Source organism: Oncorhynchus mykiss, chromosome 21, assembly GCF_013265735.2.
Source record: "Oncorhynchus mykiss isolate Arlee chromosome 21, USDA_OmykA_1.1, whole genome shotgun sequence".
NCBI lineage: Eukaryota > Metazoa > Chordata > Actinopteri > Salmoniformes > Salmonidae > Oncorhynchus > Oncorhynchus mykiss.
In genome coordinates, this window is record NC_048585.1 from 53,064,153 (window position 1) to 53,085,919 (window position 21,767).

Genomic DNA, 21,767 nt, shown 5'->3' on the forward strand with positions numbered 1-21,767 from the left:
TACCACCAACTAACCCTACATCTATACAGCACTACTACATACCACCAACTAACCCTACATCTATACAGAGCTACTACATACCACCAACTAACCCTACATCTATATAGAGCTACTACCTACCACCAACTAACCCTACATCTATACAGCACTACTACATACCACCAACTAACCCTACATCTATACAGCACCACTACATACCACCAACTAACCCTACATCTATATAGAGCTACTACATACCACCAACTAACCCTAAATCTACTGCATATAGCACTACTACATAAGACCAACTAACCCTACATCTATACAGCACTACTACATACCACCAACTAACCCTACATCTATACAGAGCTACTACATACCACCAACTAACCCTACATCTATATAGAGCTACTACATACCACCAACTAACCCTACATCTATATAGAGCTAATACATACCACCAACTAACCCTACATCTATATAGAGCTAATACATTCCACCAACGAACCCTACATCTATATAGAGCTACTACATACCACCAACTAACCCTACATCTATACAGCACCACTACATATCACCAACTAACCCTACATCTATACAGCACTACTACATACCACCAACTAACCCTACATCTATACAGCACTACTACATACCACCAACTAACCCTACATCTATACAGCACCACTACATATCACCAACTAACCCTACATCTATACAGAGCTACTACATACCACCAACTAACCCTACATCTATATAGAGCTACTACATACCACCAACTAATCCTACATCTATATAGAGCTAATACATTCCACCAACGAACCCTACATTTATATAGAGCTACTACATACCACCAACTAACCCTACATCTATACAGCACCACTACATACCACCAACTAACCCTAAATCTACTGCATATTGCACTACTACATAAGACCAACTAACCCTACATCTATATAGAGCTACTACATACCACCAACTAACCCTGCATCTATATAGAGCTACTACATAAGACCAACTAACCCTACATCTATATAGAGCTACTACATACCACCAACTAACCCTACATCTATATAGAGCTACTACATACCACCAACTAACCCTACATCTATATAGAGCTACTACATACCACCAACTAACCCTACATCTATACAGCACTACTACATACCACCAACTAACCCTACATCTATATAGAGCTAATACATTCCACCAACGAACCCTACATTTATATAGAGCTACTACATACCACCAACTAACCCTACATCTATACAGCACCACTACATATCACCAACTAACCATACATCTATATAGAGCTACTACATACCACCAACTAACCCTACATCTATATAGAGCTACTACATACCACCAACTAACCCTACATCTATATAGAGCTACTACATACCACCAACTAACCCTACATCTATATAGAGCTACTACATACCACCAACTAACCCTACATCTATATAGAGCTACTACATACTACCAACTAACCCTACATCTATATAGAGCTACTACATACCACCAACTAACCCTACATCTATACAGCACCACTACATACCACCAACTAACCCTAAATCTACTGCATATTGCACTACTGCATGAGACCAACTAACCCTACATCTATATAGAGCTACTACATACCACCAACTAACCCTAAATCTACTGCATATAGCACTACTACATACCACCAACTAACCCTACATCTATATAGAGCTACTACATACCACCAACTAACCCTACATCTATATAGAGCTACTACATACCACCAACTAACCCTACATCTATATAGAGCTACTACATACCACCAACTAACCCTAAATCTACTGCATATAGCACTACTACATACCACCAACTAACCCTACATCTATATAGAGCTACTACATACCACCAACTAACCCTACATCTATATAGAGCTACTACATACCACCAATTAACCCTACATCTATACAGCACCACTACATACCACCAACTAACCCTAAATATACTGCATATAGCACTACTACATAAGACCAACTAATCCTACAGTACATCTATATATATATCACTAGTTCAGCGTTTCCACGTTTTGGTTTTTGCACTGTCATAAAATCGGTTAATGAACTCATCATCACGTTTTGGTTATTTGAATCAGCTGTGTAGTGCTAGGGCAACAACCAGAATGTGCACGCCTTTGGGTCCCCAGGACTGCGTTTGGGAAAAGCTGCTCTAGGGCATCTCTTTTCACTGCCTCTCTCTTGCACCCGTCACTTCTGATCCTTAGCAACATGGGCACCCCCACAATTGACACTGTTTTTTCCACCGATACTACAAATTCCTCCTGGACACTTCTCACATCTCGGAATCTCCCTCCTACTCACTGCTGCAACATGACCATAAGCTTGGCATCTGAAACACCTTAGTGGGTTTGGCACAAAAGCTCTCCCGGTATAACTGACACCCCTGGACGGAAGAAACACAGAAAATGATCACAAGTCCACTTCGAGCTACCTTCATCGATTTAACAGTACCCAGGTCTCCTCCTCATCATCTGTCGTAGCTCAAAAAAAGGCTACTGAAGTACGTTATTCCTATCACTCTATATTGGCCTCAGCCACAGATGATATATTATATTGACCAGATACTCAAGTGGCTGCTCTAACAATGAAAATAAATGTCTTCAAAAATGGAAGGTAGTCCGGAGGTAAGATCAGGTGAGACCATTCTAGCCAATGAGACGGCAGATACACATGATTAAAAATGTCATGCGGACGACACACAGTTGTACATTTCGATGAAACATGGTGAAGGCACAAAATGTCCTACCCTGGAAGCCTGTGTTTCATACATAAGGAAGTGGACAGCGACAAATGGTTTACTTTTAAACTCGGACAAAACGGAGATGCTAGTTCAAGGTTCCAGGAAACAAAGAGATCTTCTGTTGGATCTGACAATTAATGTTGATGGTTGTACAGGCGTCTCAAATAAAACTGTGAAGGAACATGGCGTTACTCTGGACTCTGATCTCTCTTTTGAGGAACATATCAAGAATATTTCAAGGGCAGCTTTTCTCCATCTTTGTAACATTGAAAACATTTTTTTGGGGGGGGGTCAAAAATTATGCAGAAAAGCTAATCCATGTCTCTGACCCTATTGCAGGGGGCTGAGTCACTGGCTTACTAGTACTCTTCTATGCCGTCCCTAGGAGGGGTGCATCACTTGAGTGGGGTGAGTCACTGACGTGATCTTCCTGTCCGGTTTTGCGCCCCTTGGTTCTTGTACGGTGGAGGAAATCTTTGTGGGCTATACTCAGCCTTGTCTAAGGGTAGTAAGTTGATATCCCTCAAGTGGTGTGTGGGCTGTACTTTGTCAAACTGGGTGGGGTTTTAATCCTGCCTGGTTTGCCCTGTTCGGGGCCACAGTGTCCCCCACCCCCCCATGTCTCAGCCTCCAGTATCTATGCTGCAATAGTCTATGTTCCAGGGGGCTAGGGTCAGTCTGTTATATCTGATATAAATCTCCTGTCTTATCTGGGGTCCTCTGTGAATTTAGCTATGCTCCCTCTAATTCTCTCTCTCTCTCCCTCCACTCAAATTCTTATTTACAATGACGGCCAAACCCTAACGACTCTCTCTCTCTCTCTCGTCTTTGAAAAAATATATTGTTTGGCGTAAGTTAAAACTAAATATACATAAAATCTCTTAAATCCATATTCACACATCATACGATTTTGCTAAAAGAAAATTCAAAAAGCAACATGCATGCTCCTTCAAGTGTATTTCATGGATGATGAGTGTTACATCGGGCCTCATACTGCACAACCAAACCAAACCAAAATCATTAAACACAACACAGTATCACTACCAGTCTTTGAGCACTTTGTGGCAAACAAACACATGTTGCAAGCCCTTTTTAGTGCAGGAATAGTCTTCATCTGGGTCTGGGAAACAGGCCTTTAAATTGATCTCAGTAAAGTATTTCAAAGCACTTTTAGAATGTAGTGGCCCTCTGATTCTATGGCACATATTTTCTAAACTATTTATGTTGACATCTTGGAGTGGCGCCACCTATGCCATGACGTGACATAGTAATACTACAGTTAGTGGACAGAGCAGGGTGGTGTTCACAATGTTGTTTAAGGAGACAGATCAGACTTCAGTTATCAGTCAAACCAGTAAAAATAGACAATGGGGTTATGCAAGGTTAAAAGTAGTTTGTGTCATTCAAGGGGTTAGAGGTCACGACAGGGGGCTCTCTCTGACAAGTCTTTTTTTACAAGTCCTTCCACGAACACCAGCTCAGTTATCTCCCTGCGGTTTAGTGTGTGAGAGTCTCCCATGGTCTGTCTGTTCCCCATATGCAGGTAGAGGGGGTCAGTTTAAGACAAGTCTACAGTGAGGGGGGCTTGTTCGCTCGTGAGTTTATTAGGTGCCAGAAAAGCACTTCCCATCTCAAGACACACTCTTCTTCTCTTCTTACTTTAATCCCAATTTCTATTATTTTCTTTCAGTCCTTTTCTCTCTTCTCTCAGTAGCTGCTTTCATGGCCTGTCAGGATATAGAGGTTGGTCATGGCTGACGGGTCCTCTGTGGGGGTACTCTGAAGGACGATATCCCTACGGAAACGACAAAAGATTGAATGTGATTGATTTTCTCAGATAACCTTTGACCCCTAATGCGAACACACATAATGTGGTATTCAAGGTAACAGACCAGCGTTTGGAGCATACCTGTTCGTCCCCAAGACCTGGAATACTCTGCTTTCGTCTGTGATTTCCTGCGTGACCTACAAAGATGAACGCAAATGTATTTCACTGTTTCGGCAAGATAATATACTTCCAATGCAGATCAAGCCTTTATTTTATTTTTATGAGTGCATTACAATGAAACATAATCACCTCATTTGTGTGAAGACTCCTCCCTTTAAGACCATGCTTCCAGAAAGCCAGAACACTGTCCTGTAAACAAACTAGCCACACAACAGTAAAGTCACAAACAAAATCTTCCACGCACGTAGTGTGTGGCTGTAACTACAGTACCTCACCCCTGCCTGTACCTATGATGTGGTGATGAATTGAGAACATTCTATGAGGTATTATTGAGATTGAATGAAGTTAGTACTTAGTGTTTCAATGGGGAAGTCAAAGACAAGTTCAGAAGCCAGCTCCTTGGAGGGAAGACCTTGTAGGTTGACAATCTTCACAGTCTCTGTAAAGTGACATTAAAGATACCATTAGTAGTGGACATTAAAAGGCAGGTGGTGCTAATGATATTCTAGGTAGGATGTAATATATTCCAATAGACTCACTCTCCAGTACAATGAGAACCGTGTCTCTGTCCAGCTGTGTTGCCTGCTTGGCTCCCGGTCCGGCTCCGGTCCGGGTCCGGTCCGGCGTACTCTCTGTACACACACGCACACACACACATGCACATATACAAAGACAGAGAGAAAGAAAGAAAGAGAGAGAGAATTAAGGTTATACAATTTCTCTACACAATGTCATACGGTTCAAATCCTAATATCTGACATTTCTGTACTACCTGGTGAAGAATTTGGTGTGCCGTTCAACTCTATGATGTCGAACTTCAGCTGCTGGTTGGATGGTGGTTTCCCTCCCTCTGCAGCACAGTCCCCCACCCCTACGCATAGTTGTGGGAACTCATCCTTCACTAACACCAGTAGCTCAAAGATAGGGAGCGAATCCGGTAGACGTATGTCTATATGCTGAGAGGGAAAAAGTGTAGAAAGACCAATTTTACAAGTCTTACAGACACGGTTCATATACATGCACCACAAAGGTATGTGGACACCTGCTCGTCGAACATCTCATTCCAAAATCATGGGCATTAATATAAAGTCGGTCCTCCCCTTTGCTGCTATAACAGCCTCCACTCTTCTAGGAAGGATTTCCACTAGATGCTGGAACATTGCTTCAGGAACTTGCTTCTATTCAGCCACAAGACCATTAGTGATGTCAGGCACTGATGTTGGGCGATTAGGCCTGGCTCGCAGTCGGAGTTTCAATTCATCCCAAAGGTGTTCAATAGGGGTTGAGGGTCAGGGCTCTGTGCAGGCCAGTCAAGTGTATGTTGTATGGAATAATTGTTATGTCGATACACACCTTGAGCTGCAAGAACCTCTGCAGAGGCTCATACCACAAGAGCAGAATTAGACCTGATGGAACAGCCCCACACAGGAACGTGCTGTCTGTGTGTGGGTTTCTTGCTAGGAGAGAGGAGAAAGAGCCATTTCAATTGAATCAATTTCAGAAAAAAATTGAAGCAGCTTTCTGTGTTGTGATTGAATATAATGCAGTGCCAAATTTCACTTACCCACGCTGCATCTTCGACAGCCTTTAGTGTCTGGTATCTTCACAGTTACAGCATATTTCCTGCTGATTTACATTTCATATATTTTTTACTTAGGACAGGCACATACTGTATATTGAAGACAAATTGAACCCGAACATATTGATGCGCACGCACGCACGCACGCACGCAGGCAGGCAGGCAGGCACACGCACACGCACACACACACACACACACACACACACACACACCCCCTCTGCCTGGGGTTGATCCTCTCAGTGAGGCGGTTGGTACTGAGGGACAGGTGACTCTGTTTCTGCTGCTTGTGGCCCCTCTGTTCAAACAGAGCCGTCAGACTGTGGGAGTACAGCTGGGAAGACTTCCCTGGGGATGGGGTTGGAGAGGGGAGGAATGGTAAGAACCCGTGTTCAAATTTAGCAGTGCTTGATTGAGCTTGCCTGGTGCAATGGAACCAATGGAAAAGTCTCAAAAGTGCAAACCATGCCCACCTGGAACTCAAGCAAACACTGAAATACTATTTGCGACCAGGTCTGGTTTATTACTGGAGTTGATGGAGTAGGATCCTATGAACAACATGATAGGTGTGTAATTGGGGTAGAGCTCTACCTGATACGGACATCAGGACATTGTTCATGACAAACAGCCAGGAACATCTTTGTGGGAGCAACTGTGGGGGGAAGAGAGAGGTATTCGTTTTAAGTTTTATTAGTCATATGTACAGGATACGCATGGTATACACTGTCTAACGAAATGCCTACTCGCAGGTTCCTTCTCGACAATACAACAACAATAAGATAAGAATATGAACATAAAGTAAATGGCTCAGTAGAATAGTATTAGTGGTATGCTCTGGAATTTTAATGCAGACTATCCACATTAATTCATACTTCCCCACATTCATCAATATCTAAACTGTTACCTTCTCCAGGGTGTCCTCATGGAGCTCGTTGAGGTTGAGGGTGTAGACACCCTCTTCTGCCCCCAGAATAAGATACTGATCTGAGGAAGAGACAAGATCATGTCACGGCCATTTGTAATGACCTTGTCTTAACCTCTTTAACCCGTTCTGGACCACTACCTCTAGTTTTAGGGAGAATCCAGGTCACAGCACAGTGGATCGTCAGAGGACAACCATTGAAGACTTTAGAGAAACAGGCACCCATCTACGAAACAAAACGATACACGTTGTACTATCACGGTGGCTATTTCTACATTGCTGTACAATAAGCATGGTTAGACTATTATAATGTGTTTAATGTTCATCTTAGCAAACCATTGTTGCAGTGAGCATTCCATCAAGCGTTTTTGAGACCAATAGCCATTAGCTACATAGCCTGTTCTTAAGCATGTGGAAATATTGTTAGTTACTGATGCAACAGCCTCTCTGTACTGTCTTAGGGCACATGCTGTTTGACTAGACCTCTGCACTTACATGAACTTGAGGAGTAGGAGGGAGTCCATGGCAATCAGCTCTCTAGAAATGAAACAGGGTTAAACACAACAACAACAACAACGACAACAAAGAAGGATAACGGTGTCGTTCAAATGAGGATGTTGTTTAAATTGATGTCACAAAGCAGCGGCATAGGATCTGGGCGTCTCTGAACTCTGTCTTCCTACATGAAATGTTACAAAAGGATGGTTTATTAAAGGGGATATGGAAGAATGTATTGAAACATGTTATTAGCTTAACAAACCACACACTTTTTTTTTTGTCAGTACCAGGGTTGATGTCAATTCCATTTCATTTCAGTCAGTTTAGGAAGTGAATTCAAATTCCAATCAAAAAATGAATGGCACTTTATTACTGTTATGCTGGAATTTCACTTATTCCTTGGAAGTGTCTGACTTCACATTGAATTGAACCCCTGAGTACTGGCTATGGACTGGTTAAGGCTACCGTCTACTGGTAGCCTCAAATCCATACAATGTGTTGAAGCCAACTGCCACTGCCATTCAGCAACTACAGTATGGATATGAAGCTATGTACACATACTGTATGTAGTGAGGCAACATTGCCCTGTGTTTTAAACTCACAGAGTTCGTCTTCCTCCTCAGTGTGCTCCACTCTGGAGAGAGAGAGGTTTCTCTGCATGATGAGGTCACCCCTTCTGTCTTCTTCTTCTCTGCCTGTACGGCGCCCCCCTCAGAAACACTGGGGTCCCTACACCACTGTCTGCTGATGTCCTGAGTTGCAGAACACCTGGCCAAGACTGGAAAACCACACAAGAGGACGAAGGAGGGGGAAAAAATCATGTTGAAACGGACTGTCGATCTTAGCATAGACACACCGAAGATACACTACCGCTCAAAAGTTTGGGGTCACGTAGAAATGTCCTTCTTATTGAAAGAAAAGCACATTTTTTTTGTCCATTAAAATAACATAAAATTGATCAGAAATACAGTGTAGAGATTGTTAATGTTGTAAATGACTATTGTATCTGGAAATGGCAGATTTTTAATGGAATATCTACATAGGCGTACAGAGGCCCATTATCAGCAACCATCACTCCTGTGTTCCAATGGCAAGTTGTGTTAGCTAATCCAAGTTGATAATTTTAAAAGGCTAATTGATCATTAGAAAACCCTTTTGCAATTATGTTAGCACCGCTGAAAACTGTTGTTCTGATTAAAGAAGCAATAAAAATGGCCTTCTTTAGACTAGTTGAGTATCTGGAGCATCAGCATTTGTGGGTTCGATTACAGGCTCAAAATGGTCAGAAATAAAAAACTTTATTCTGAAACTCGTCAGTCTATTATTGAGAGGCGACTCCGGGATGCTGGCCTTCTAGGCAGAGTTGCAAAAAAATAGCTATATCTCAGACTGGCCAATAGACTGTCCGTTTCCAGCTACAATCATCATTTACAACATTAACAATGTCTACTCTGTATTTCGGATCAATTTGATGTCATTTTAATGGACAAAAAAAATAGCTTTTCTTTCAAAAACAAGGACATTTCTAAGTGACCCCAAACTTTTGAATGATAGTGTATATAGTGTATATAATGATAGTGTATATAATTTAACATGTCGAGAGCTTGGGACTACAAGGTTCTATCTGCAATGATTCTTAGATAATTGTCGTAAAAGTTCCAAACCCTCATTGGTTGGAATGGTGTCAGAAATGTTTATCTAGTATTCTTTCGAACTTAACAACATGAATTGGGGTATTTAGAGTACTATTTAGGTAGAGAACAAAAATGCAGATAGAACCGTTTAGTCCCAAGCTCTCAATATTATGACTGCATTATAGTAATAATAATTTGGTGGGTGCTTATATTTGTCCTGTTATACACAGTGTGTCATGGAAATGTTTTTTTTTGAATATCTCAACCCCCACTGAGGCACCCGCAGGGAGTGGGGTCATGGCCAGGGTCACTACTGGTTAGAGCATTGGGCCAGTAACCGAAAGGTTGCTGGATCGATTCCCTGAGCTGACAAGGTAAAAATCAGTCGTTCTGCCCCTGAACAAGACAGTTAACCCATTGTTCCCCGGGCACCGAAGACGTGGATATTGATTATGGCCGCCCCCCGCACCTCTCTGATTCAGAGGGGTTGGGTTAAACGCGGAAGACACATTTAAGTTGAAGGCATTCAGTTGTCCAACTGACTAGGTATCCCCTTTTCCCATTGCACAGCTCCCCTGGAGCAATTAGGGTTAAGTGCCTTGCTCAAGGGCACAGCTCCAGTATTCGAATCAGCAGCCTTTCAGTTACTGGCCCTACGCTTTAACATCGTGGCTACCTGCAGCATTGGAATATACTACTCACTAGGCAAATACGGAACAGTAATTCTGTTGTCAATACAAATACTGACATCAACAGACTTCAGTAAGTGTTCACAACCATTAACTTTTTCCACATTTTGTTGTTACAAAGCGGGATTAAAATGGTTTTAACCATAATTTTCTTGTCAATGATCTACACAAAATACACTAACGTTACAGTGTAAGAAAAATGTGATATATATTTTTTTATGAATGGAGAACAAAACCCTAATACAGTATATCTTGATTAGAGAAGTATTGAACCGATTTAAGTAAAAACTGTAACTAGGCCAATCAGGAACAATGTCATCTTGGTAAGCAACTCCAGTGTATATTTGGCCTTGTGCTTTAGGTATTTGTCCTGCTGAAAGGTGAATTTGTCTCCCAGTGTCTGTTGGAAAGCAGACTGAACCAAGTTATCCTCCAAGGTTTAACCTGTGCATAGCTCTATTCTGTTTCTTTTTATCACAAAAAATGTCATCCTTCCCGATGACCAGCATACCCCTAACATGATGCAGCCACCACCGTGCTTAAAATTATGAAGAGTGGTACTCAGTGATGTGTTGTGTTGGATTTGCCCCAAACATAACGCTAAAGTTAATTTCTTTGCAACATTTTTTGCAGTATTATTTTAGTGCCTTATTGCAAACAGGATGCATGTTTTATTCTGTACAGGCTTCCTTCTTTTCACTCTGTCATTTATGTTAGTATTGTGGAGTAACTACAATGTTGTTGATCCATCCTCAGTTATCTCCTATCACAGCCATTAAACTCTGTAACTTTTAAAGTTTCCTTACTCTCCAAGTTAGGAAAGGCACCTGTATCTTTGTAGTGACTGGGTGTTTTGATACACTATCCAAAGTGTAATTAATAACTTCACCATGCTCAAAGGGATATTCAATATCTGCTGTTTTTTTTACCCTTCTACCAATAGGTGCCCTTCTTTCGAACCTTTGGAAAACCTCCCTAGTCTTTGTGGTTGAATATGTGCTTAAAATTCACTGCTCGACGAAGGGACCTTACAGATAATTGTATGTGTGGGGTACAGAGATGAGGTAGTCATTTAAAAAATCATGTTGACCACTATTATTGTATACAGAGTGAGTCCCTGAAACGTATGTGACTTGAAGCACATCTTTACACCTGAACTTATTTAGGCTTGCCATAACAAAAGGGTTTTTTAACAAAATATAATTTTGTATTAATTTGTAAACATTTCTAAAATCATTATTCCACTTTGACATTATGGGGTGTTGTGTGTAGATCAGTGACACACAATCTCAGTTGAATACATTTTAAATTCAGGCTGTAACACAACAAAATGTGGAAAAAGACAAGGGGTGTGAATACTTTCTGAAGGCACTGTATATTAATCTCAGCACCCAGAACCAAATCAGTTGTCATGTCAGATTGAAATATGGCCTGTAAACATTGACTCTGTGTGTGGATGTTCCGTACCTGACGTGAAGTTTTTGGGTGTGTGGTTGGAGTCGGGCCCCAGGCTGGAGCTGGGGCCAAGGGTGAGGTCCTTGTCCTCCAGGGTGGGACAGAATGAGCTGATGGCAGGCAGGGAGGCTGTGGAAGGGATGAATAACCCACTCTTCCTCCCACCATTACCTCCCTACACAACCAGAAACATTAGACAAACCACTATCACATAATACAATAGGAAATAGCTGAAAGGTATAAAGGATTATCTTCATATCTTGTGTTACACTTGATTGTTTCCGAAGATCTGTTTTTTTGGCGTTCTGTTATTGCTACTTACACCAGCAGATGGCACTCTCTTAATGGTTAGGCTCCTGGAAAAAGAAATAGTCAATGGTAATGTTGGTGTTACACATATAACTTCTCAGAATGTCTCCCCTATGTGGAAGCTACGTATAAATTGCAACAGCACATGACTGAATTCCAATGCATTTCCCCCCTCCCCCTCATTCCATTTGAGACTTGCGCTTGAGCCTTTTACTTTGGGTCCGCCAGCTTCAAACAGCTGGGGAAAAAACACCTTTTATAAAAGATGGTACAATGATTCCCTACAATATTCCGTGTTTGTTTTCTCACATACAGTGTAGAATTTTAGCAATCAGGAAATGGCAGAGCGATACATTGGCAGCTGGACACGATTTCCACTAGATAACACAGCCACAAAGTATTAACAGCTTTCCCAATTTGACAACAGGAGAATTTCACTGCAAATAGTAAACACTGTCGGGTAGGTAATACTGTGAAACACAATCATTCCACTATTACTGCAGATATATTATGGACATTTTCTGAAATGAATTGTAAAAAATCTTATGTGTAGCACCATTAATGCTCATGCACTCTCTACTAAATCATAGGTAAATCAGATTTCCTTTCTTTGTGGGATGCTTGCTTTCACAGTCTATAAACTGACATGGGGTCAATTATGTTGGCTCTTATTAGGACAAGATTTGGAGCAGGGCAGGGTCAATTAATTGTGAATATGCATACCCCAACAATAACAATCAGTGATCAAATATGATTTAGTTCTTTATCAGGTAATGTCAAGTATTCAAAAGGTATTAATTTCAATGTGATTAAACAAACTTCCACAGCTTCCTTGATAAGAGGCATTGTCGCCGGGTAGAATGCTGCTGAATAGTGTTTTTACAATGGGTGGTCTGCTGGCCTACCTCAGCTGCAGAGCTTCCTCCACACATTCCAACAGGCTCCTGAAACAGGAAGACAAGATGTTAATCTCTCTCTGGAGCCACTAGTTCAGAGAACATGATGTGACAGAGAACCACCTATTCTGTGACAATGGGAGGGTTGGAGCTAGTGTCTTCTGTTATGGATTCAGGTTTTTTAAATGATTGTTCTCCTGTAAACTTGCTCTAGTGGGGACGTCAGGTCCATGGCCATACGCACAAACAGTAGATTTGAAATAATGCTCATAATAATGTTTGCTTGACGTACTGCTACCAATAGTAAACTGTGGAAGAGGAGCATCTTACGGTGACTCAGTGTCCTCTTCTGAGACATCCCAATCGTCTCCGGACGAGCTTTGCTGAAAAATTACGAAGAATCATCAACAACATGCACACCCATAATATCCCTATTAATAGAACTCATACATCTCCCACTGCCCCAAATAGCCATTCTATGTTGACTTGACCTTAAACTCCAACATGTCAAACACAAGAAAGAAATGTGACTCACCATATCAGGACAAGGCTCTGTCACTTTCCTCAACGGAGGCCCAAACTTCACCTGGTCAACTAAGGGAAACACAACTAAGTTGATCATGAGGAAAATGTACACTTCAATACAATATATGTATTTAATAACTGCTGAGCCAAAACATGTTTTATAATATGGCATGATCATTTTATGTGATGAATTTAATATCAGTGCCAGAGGATAAAATCCAGGTGGATCTGCTATCCCACTGTCCTCCCTGTTGCCTATTCAGATCGATTGGTAAACTACTCTCATACTGAACCCATATCACTGTGTTACAGTAATACCAAGTCATCGACTTCAGGCAACTTTACCTTTCACCCCAGAAGACCCATTGTGATGCCTATACAAGAAGAGTTACAACACCCCTCTCCACTAGCACCATGTATTTGTTTTCGTGTTGACATGCTTGTCTAAATATATGCTGTCTTGTCCCTGGCAGCTGCAGCGTGGGCGCATTGTCCACCATCACCACACCCTGTGTATGCTGTAACCTCACTGATAGGAGACACAGCAATAGTTTCTCAATCCCCCCCCCCCCCCCCCCACTCCGCCCACTCCTCGCTTCCCCCACCTCCTGCCCCCAGAACCACGTCAGAGGACCACAGAGGGAACATGCCATGTGCGTGTGTAGGACAGTGACCCCTCTATGGCCTCTCTCTGTGTCGGGTGACTTGGGGACTTCATCTCCACCACCTCCAATTCTCAATGGGCTTCTTGTCTCAGAGGTCAGGAACCCAAGTGTGTTCTGTTGTGTCCTGCTCCATCTGCCCCAGTTTCACACATTATGCCAGTAAGGGTGATGTTGACCTCAACTCTCCAAGCACACACGGATACACACACAAACACACAGACATACAGATAGATACGCACGCACGCTCACACACACACACACACAAACTCACGATCGACAATCAACACACATACACGGCCCTTCTCTAACTACAGATGAGTGAAAACTTGAATTACCTGGGCGGACGTACCGTATTAACAGTAATAGCCAGACCACATTTCAGATGAAGATGTTCAGGGCAGAAGGCTCTCATTGACATTGTTTATTAGGATGGTTTTTCATATGTTGACATGAGTACTTCTATAAACTCTTCACACATTGTTGTGATGGTTCGTTGTGTGGGCTGACGATGGGGTTTCAGTGTACAAATTGTGTATTGATTTGAAGACTCACACTGCTCTTCAGACAGGGTCCTCGGGAGTTTCCCTGCAGACTGGATCTTATCAGGAGCAGCTTCTCCATTCTACAGACAAACACATACACACACACGGATGTGTTATACATTCACAGAATAAATCACACTAGGACCAAGCAATGTTCCAGAGGGAGCTAGGTGATTGCCATGTGTTACAAAGCAAGTGTGTGTGTGTGATTTGTATGTTTGTGTGTGTCACGCCCTGACCTTAGAGAGCCTTTTTATTTCTCTATTTGGTTAGGTCAGGTTGTGATTTGGTTGGGCATTCTAGTTTGTCTATTTCTTTGTTGGCCGGGTATGGTTCCCAATCAGAGGCAGCTGTCTATCGTTGTCTCTGATTGGGGATCATACTTAGGCAGCCCTTTTTCCCACCTTCAGTTGTGGGATCTTGTTTGTGTGTAGTTGCTTTCTGCACTGCATATAGCTTTATGTCCGTTTTGCATTTTGTTGTTTTTTGGTGTCATTTAAAATAAAAAGTATAATGTACGCCTACCACGCTGCACCTTGGTCTCCTTCTAACAACGGACGTAACAGTGTGGGTGTGCATTCGGCGTGTGTACTTGCATGCCTGCATGTGTGTGTGTCTGTCTGTCCTTGGTCACCTATCCTCACCTCCCGATCGTTGTCGTCCATGCTGTGTGTGGAGTGGAGGTCAGGGTTATTGGCCATGTCCAGGAGCTCAATAATCAGGTTACGGGTCAGCAACTGGGTCACAAACGGGTGCTGGGGAGACGAGAAGAGATACAGCTAATGACCTATAGCTTTTATGTGGCACGACATCAATACATCACTTCATTATTAGTTTCCTTGATCTCTCTCAGCAGCTGTATCCGTGTTATGGGCCCCTATAGAAATAAACACAGGATCCTAGGATGGCTATGCTTTTAGCACCTCAGACAGAGGCTTTAGATCAAATCCAATTTTATTTGTCACATGCGCCGAACACAACAGGTAGACCTTACTATGAAATGCTTACTTACCAGCCCTTACTTAACCAACATTGCAGTTCAAGAAATAGTGTTAAGAAAATATTTACTGAATAAAATAAAATAAAAAATAAAATAAAAAGTAACACAATAAAATAACAATACAGAGTCTACTGTATATACAGGGGGTACCGTTAGAGTTAATGTGCGGGGATACAGGTTAGTCAAGGTAATGTGTACATGTAGGTAGGGGTAAAGTGACTATGCATAGATAATAAACAGCGAGCAGCATTGTAAAATCAAATGGCCCTCCTTCCTGTAGTCCACGATCATCTCATTTGTTTTGCTCACGTTGAGGGAGAGGTTGTTGTCCTGGCACCACACTGCCAAGTCTCTGACCTTCTCCCTATGGGCTCTCATTGTTGTCGGTGATCAGGCCTACCACTGTTGTGTCATCAGCAAACTTAATGATGGTGTTAGAGTTGTGCCTGGCCACACAGTCATGGGTGAACAGGGAGTACAGGAGGGGACTAAGCACGCCCCCCTGAGGGGCCCCCGTGTTGAGGATCAGCGTGGCAAATGTGTTGTTGCCTACACTTACCACCTGGGAGTGGCCCGTCAGGAAGTCCAGGATCCAGTTGCAGAGGTAGGTGTTTAGTCCCATCGACCTTAGCTTAGTGATGAGCTTTGTGGGCACTATGCTGTTGAATGCTGAGCTGTCAATGAACATCATTCTCACATAGGTGTTCCTTTTGTCCAGGTGGGAAAGGGAAGTGTGGAGTGCGATTAAGATTGCATCATCTATGGATGTGTTGGGGCGGTATGCGAATTGGATTGGGTCTAGGGTTTCCGGGATGAAGGTGTGGATGTGAGCCTTGACCAGCCTTTCAAAGCACTTCATGGCTACTGACGTGAGTGCTACGGGTCGGTAGTCATTTAGGCATGTTACCTTTGCTTTCTTGGGCACAGGGACTATGGTGGTCTGCTTGAAACATGTAGGTATTACAGACTCGGTTAGGGAAAGGTTGAAAATGTCAGTGAAGACACTTGCCAGTTGGGTCCACCCATGCTCTGAGTACACGTCCTGGTAATCCGGCTGGCCCTGCGGCCTTGTGAATGTTTACCTATTTAAAGTTCTTGCTCACATCGGCTATGGAGTGCATGCTTCAGTGTTGCTTGCCTCGAAGCGAGCATAAAAGGCATTTAGATCATCTGGTAGGCTCGCATCACTGGGCAGCTCGCGACTGGGTTTCCCTTTGTATTCCGTAATAATCTGCAAGCCCTGCCACATCTGACGAGCATCAGAGCCGGTGTAGTAAGATTCAATCTTAGTCCTACATTGACGCTTTGCCTGTTTGATGGTTCATCTGAGGGCATTTCTTATAAGCGTCCGGATTAGTGTTACGCTCCTTGAAAGCGGCATGTCTTGCCTTTTAGCTCGATGCGGATGTTGCCTGTAATCCATGGCTTCTGGTTGGGATATGTATGTACGGTCACTGTGGGGACGACATCGTAAATGCACTTATTGATGTTGCCTGTGACTAAGGTGGTATACTCCTCAATGCCATTGGATGAATCCCGGAACATATTCCAGTCTGTTCTAGCAAAACAGTCCTGTAGCGTAGAACACGCTTCATCTGAACACTTCCGTATTGAGTGAGTCACTGGTGCTTCCTGCTGTAGTTTTAGCTTGTAAGCAGGAATCAGAAGGATATAATTATGGTCAGATTGCCAAATGGAGGGCAAGGGAGAGCTTGTTTGCATCGCTGTGTGTGGAGTAAAGGTGGTCTAGAATTCTTTTTCCACTGGTTGCACATGTGACATGCTGTCACGCCCTGACCTTAGAGATCCTTTATTCTCTATTTTGGTTAGGTCGAGGTGTGACTAGGGTGGGTATTATAGTTTCTTTAGTTCTAGGTTGGCTTGGTATGGTTCCCAATCAGAGGCAGCTGCCATATCATTGTCTCTGATTGGGGATCGTATTTAGGCAGCCTTTTCCCACCTGTTTGTTGTGGGATCTTGTATTTGTATTGTTGCCTTTGAGCACGACAAAGCTGCACGTTCGTTTCTTTGCTCTTTATTGTTTTTGTGCCAGTTCTCATCTTAAAAGATGATGAACCCAAACCACGCTGCATTTTGGTCCGATTCTTCCAACAACGTTCATGCTGGTCGAAATGAGGTATAAAGTCCCTGGCCACTAGGAACGCCGCTTCTGGATGAGCATTTTCTTGTTTGCTTGTGGCCTTATACAGCTTGTTGAGTGTGATCTTAGTGCCAGCATCAGTTTGTTGTGGTAAATGGACGGCTACTAAAAATAGATATGAAAACTCTCTTGGTAGATAGTATGGTCTACAGTTTTTCATGAGGTTCTCTACCTCAGGCGAGCAATACCTCGAGACCTCCTTAATACTAGACATCGTGCACCAGCTGTTCTGTCCTGCCGCTGCACGGACAACCCAGCCATCTGAATATTATCCGTGTCGTCATTCAGCCATGACTAGGTGAACCATAACATATTACAGTTTTTAATGTCCCGTTGTTAGGATAGTCTCAAGCTGAGATTTTCCAGTGATTGCATGTTGGCCAATAGAACGAATGGTCGAGACGGGTCACACACTCGCCGATACATTTTTACAAGGCTGTATTTCTGTCTTTTCTTCACGTGAATGATAGGGATTTGGACCTGGTCTCGGAGAACCTTTGCGTCAGACTCATTAAAGAAAAAATCTTTGTCCAGTTCAAGGTGAGTAATCGCTGTTCTGATATCCAGAAGCTCTTTTCGGTCATAAGAGACGGTAGCAGCAACATTATGTACAAAATAAGTTACAAACAACGGGAAAAAACACACAAAGTAGCAGAGTTGATTAGGAGCCCATAAAATGGCAGCCATCCCCTCCAGCGCCACATTTTACCAGAGGTTCTGTCTAAAACAATGTGGAGTACTGATCGTCTTTCAGGGGCTGTTCCTTATTATAATCCGGAAGATTCGAGTCCTGAATGCTGATTGGCTGAAAGCTGTGGTATACCACAAGTATGACCAAAAATGTATTTTTACTGTAGTAATTATATTGGTAACCAGTTTACAATAGCAATAAGGCAATATACCACAGCTAAGGAATGTTCATATGTACGACGCAACGCGGAGTGCCTGGACACAGCCCTTAGCTGTGGTGTATTGGCCATATATCACAAACCCCCGAGGTGCCTTATAAATCTTTTGTCATACCCGTGGTATACGGTCTGATATACCACGGCTGTCAGCCAATCAGCATTCAGGGCTCGAACCACCCAGTTTATAATGATGAATTAATAATGAGCAGAGTGCACAGTAGTGTACCTGCAGTAAAGTTTCGGCCGACGGCCTCTTCCTAGGGTTCTTGATGAGGGACATCTTCACAAAGCTCTGGAACCCTGCAGACCTTCAGGTAGGGTGACAGAGATGAGACAGCAGAAACACATACCCATCTTGGAGAATATGGATGCTGCATTCAAAGAACAGTCTAGTGTCAGGAGGATGCTTTTAGAGTACAGGTATGTCACAGATGCTGCATTCTGAGTTGTCTGAATTATTTTGGGAATACGGTGTGATCATATTCATCTCACCACTTGGTCTTGTCCTTGAGCCTGGGAGGCTGGAAGCTGCTTTTTGACATCAACATCAAGGCTCTGGAACACAGTTTTAATAGTTTGAAATGTCAACACGGTAGAAAACCTAGCCCGGTATGCTAGAAGCTTCTATTTGACATCAACATCAAGGCTCTGTTACACAGTTTTAATATTTTGAAATGTCAACACCGTGGAAAAACTAGCCTGGTTGTAGAGATCTGTTTATTACGTGCTTAAGCCAACTCCTTTGTCATTCGCTGACATGTTTGGCATAACAACGAGCACTACAGAGGGGGGTTGTCTGTAGCACAAATACATGTGCTACCAAAGTGTGGGCGATAGTTTTGAGTCACACACCAAACTATTATACCATATTGAGGTATGTGGATAACCCACAAAAATGCAACACAACACAAATATCTATCTTCATCTGTCTCTCTTTTATCCAACTTTTCAATGCAATTATGGTGGATCTAAAGGAATGAAGGAAAAGGGGATAGAATGGAAACTACTTATAGTTGAGGTTAAGGCTAGAGTCCAGAGGGGACTGGTATGGAGCCAAGTCTGTGTCCCTGTCTCTTCCTGGATATCTGGATCTGTTTCTGCCTGTCTGTGCCTCTGTCTCTTTTTGTGTCTGTGCCTCTGTCTCTGTGTGTGTCTGTGCCTCTGTCTCTGTTTGTGTCTGTGCCTCTGTCTCTGTTTGTGTCTGTGCCTCTGTCTCTGTTTGTGTCTGTGCCTCTGTTTGTGTCTGTGCCTCTGTCTCTGTTTGTGTCTGTGCCTCTGTTTCTGTCTGTGCCTCTGTCTCTGTTTCTGTCTGTGCCTCTGTCTCTGTTTGTGTCTGTGCCTATGTCTCTGTTTGTGTCTGTGCTTCTGTTTCTGTCTGTGCCTCGGTCTTTGTTTGTGTCTGTGCCTCTGTCTTTGTTTGTGTCTGTGCCTCTGTCTTTGTTTGTGTCTGTGCCTCTGTCTCTGTTTGTGTCTGTGTCTCTGTCTGTGCCTGTGTTGGTGTCTGTGCCTGTGTCTCACCTCATAGGGTGGAGGTCAAACATTGGCGGCTGGAGCTCTGCCAGCTCGATGGCCGTGATGCCTACCGCCCAGATGTCACACAGATGGTTGTACCCACCCTTCTTCTCCACTGCTGCCACCTCCGGTGCCATCCTGGCACGGGTACATAAATACCAGTCAGATGAAATTAATATTATAATGGTTAGAATGCATTTTAAGACTTGTCATGTAAATAAAATATTATAATTTCATAATGATCCTGAAAGTTGTTCTGTTAGAAGACACATGTACGACTATGACCAAACCAATCAGTGTCTACGTAAAGCACCGACCAATCAGTGTCTACGTAAAGCAGACCAATCGGGGTCTGCATTAAGCACTGACCAATCAGTGTCTGCATGAAGAAGCTAATTGATACGGTGAAAGTAAGGATGAAGTATATACGTTTCAATGAGAGTCATAACGTTGAAGGTCGTGGTTTGAGTTCAGTTATCTTACCAGTAGGGAGTTCCTATAAAAGACTTCCTCTTGGCTACAGAAGCACTGATCTCTGCAGCAACTCCAAAATCGGCTGCAGGAAAACAGAGAGAGAGAGTCAGAGACAGTCTAGTCGCCGAGGGAGACTGAATCCAGAATCCAATATGTCTTACGAGTGGCATGTTTTTAGCACGCTAGTTAACCTCAAAGTTATTGCAGTGTGTGTGTGTGTGTGTGTGTGTGTGTGTGTGTGTGTGTGTGTGATGGATGGTATAGAATAGATGTTCACTGACCCAATTTGATGTCTCCTCGTTCTGTGATGAGGATATTTGCTCCCTATAGACAGATGGACACACACACACACACACACACACACACACAAGCGCACATACACACAAACACACAGACAAGCTCACAAAGATATAAACACAGAATATCCACAGACTGACAACAATAACATACAGCTATGTCAAAATTATACCTTTATGTCCCTATGCATTTTACTTGTCTCATGCAGGTGGTACAAGCCCTGTCGAAAAACAAAAACACAGAATCAGTTTGACAAATCTCTTAACCTCATCATTAGTTCACCCCACAAGCAGAGATCGGCAAAAAATGATAAAATACAATTCCAAAATATCCTAAAAACCAATGTATCAAAATAAAATACAAAATACTTTTGCAAAGTATTGTATTGAATTAGAATACATAGAAACAGACCCTATATCATTTTATTTCAGGAGTGTTGAAAATTATTTCGAAAATACAAAATACTCTCTAAAGTATCTGGTTACAAAATACATTGGATTCAGGCCACTGAAAGGCCACTGAAATACAAATGACAAAATACTCAAAGGTATTGAAATACTAATTTCAAATACAATTCTGCCCATCTCTGCCTACAAGCCTATTGGAGCCAGTCACAACACAACAGTGAGCAACAAACAGGGCCGGCCCCAGGCATAAGCAACATAAGCAGTCGCTTAGGGCCCCCAGCCCATTAGCCCCCTCCCTCCAAAACAAGTCCATATATTTTGGAGGGAACTCAACTCAACTTACTGTTGAGAGTTAGAATAGTAGAATACACAAGGTGTACATTTGAAATGTGGTTTTCCATCAGAAGTTTTTATCTTGTTTTGTCAGTCAATGACAGTCACTCGATTAGCCATGTCAGCTAACATTTTTTATATTGGTAAGTTAATCTAACCAGTTATCTAAATGTGTAGTAATCATGGCCGAATGCCGACCTGGCAATCTCCCCAAAAGGCTAGAGCTGGCCCTGGCAACAAACAA

The 21,767-nt window shown here is 42.7% G+C and overlaps 1 protein-coding gene across 2 annotated transcripts in view; it reads right to left on the reverse strand.

Moving 5' to 3' along the window:
• Positions 1–3,712: 3,712 nt before the first annotated feature.
• The window catches only part of LOC110500709 (mitogen-activated protein kinase kinase kinase kinase 2), a 26,295-nt gene continuing 8,240 nt past the window's right edge, over positions 3,713–21,767 (reverse strand). The window contains exons 6-32 of one of the 2 annotated variants that reach the window (XM_021578220.2): positions 20,956–21,003; positions 20,768–20,810; positions 20,496–20,568; positions 20,019–20,150; positions 18,993–19,055; positions 18,727–18,808; positions 15,076–15,186; positions 14,442–14,511; positions 13,235–13,293; positions 13,030–13,082; positions 12,709–12,747; positions 11,817–11,850; positions 11,507–11,669; positions 8,319–8,494; positions 7,714–7,755; positions 7,360–7,444; positions 7,201–7,280; positions 6,888–6,948; positions 6,512–6,644; positions 6,285–6,343; positions 6,074–6,177; positions 5,493–5,676; positions 5,260–5,352; positions 5,073–5,159; positions 4,850–4,920; positions 4,682–4,737; positions 3,713–4,567 (exon numbers count right to left, since the gene is read on the reverse strand). In XM_021578220.2, the coding sequence (XP_021433895.2) occupies positions 4,480–4,567; positions 4,682–4,737; positions 4,850–4,920; positions 5,073–5,159; positions 5,260–5,352; positions 5,493–5,676; positions 6,074–6,177; positions 6,285–6,343; positions 6,512–6,644; positions 6,888–6,948; positions 7,201–7,280; positions 7,360–7,444; positions 7,714–7,755; positions 8,319–8,494; positions 11,507–11,669; positions 11,817–11,850; positions 12,709–12,747; positions 13,030–13,082; positions 13,235–13,293; positions 14,442–14,511; positions 15,076–15,186; positions 18,727–18,808; positions 18,993–19,055; positions 20,019–20,150; positions 20,496–20,568; positions 20,768–20,810; positions 20,956–21,003 (2,289 nt within the window). In that variant the 3' untranslated portion in view covers positions 3,713–4,479. Of the gene's footprint in view, positions 4,568–4,681; positions 4,738–4,849; positions 4,921–5,072; positions 5,160–5,259; positions 5,353–5,492; positions 5,677–6,073; positions 6,178–6,284; positions 6,347–6,511; positions 6,645–6,887; positions 6,949–7,200; positions 7,281–7,359; positions 7,445–7,713; positions 7,756–8,318; positions 8,495–11,506; positions 11,670–11,816; positions 11,851–12,708; positions 12,748–13,029; positions 13,083–13,234; positions 13,294–14,441; positions 14,512–15,075; positions 15,187–18,726; positions 18,809–18,992; positions 19,056–20,018; positions 20,151–20,495; positions 20,569–20,767; positions 20,811–20,955; positions 21,004–21,767 lie in introns of both variants that reach the window. The other variant, XM_021578219.2, reaches the window with a different exon arrangement.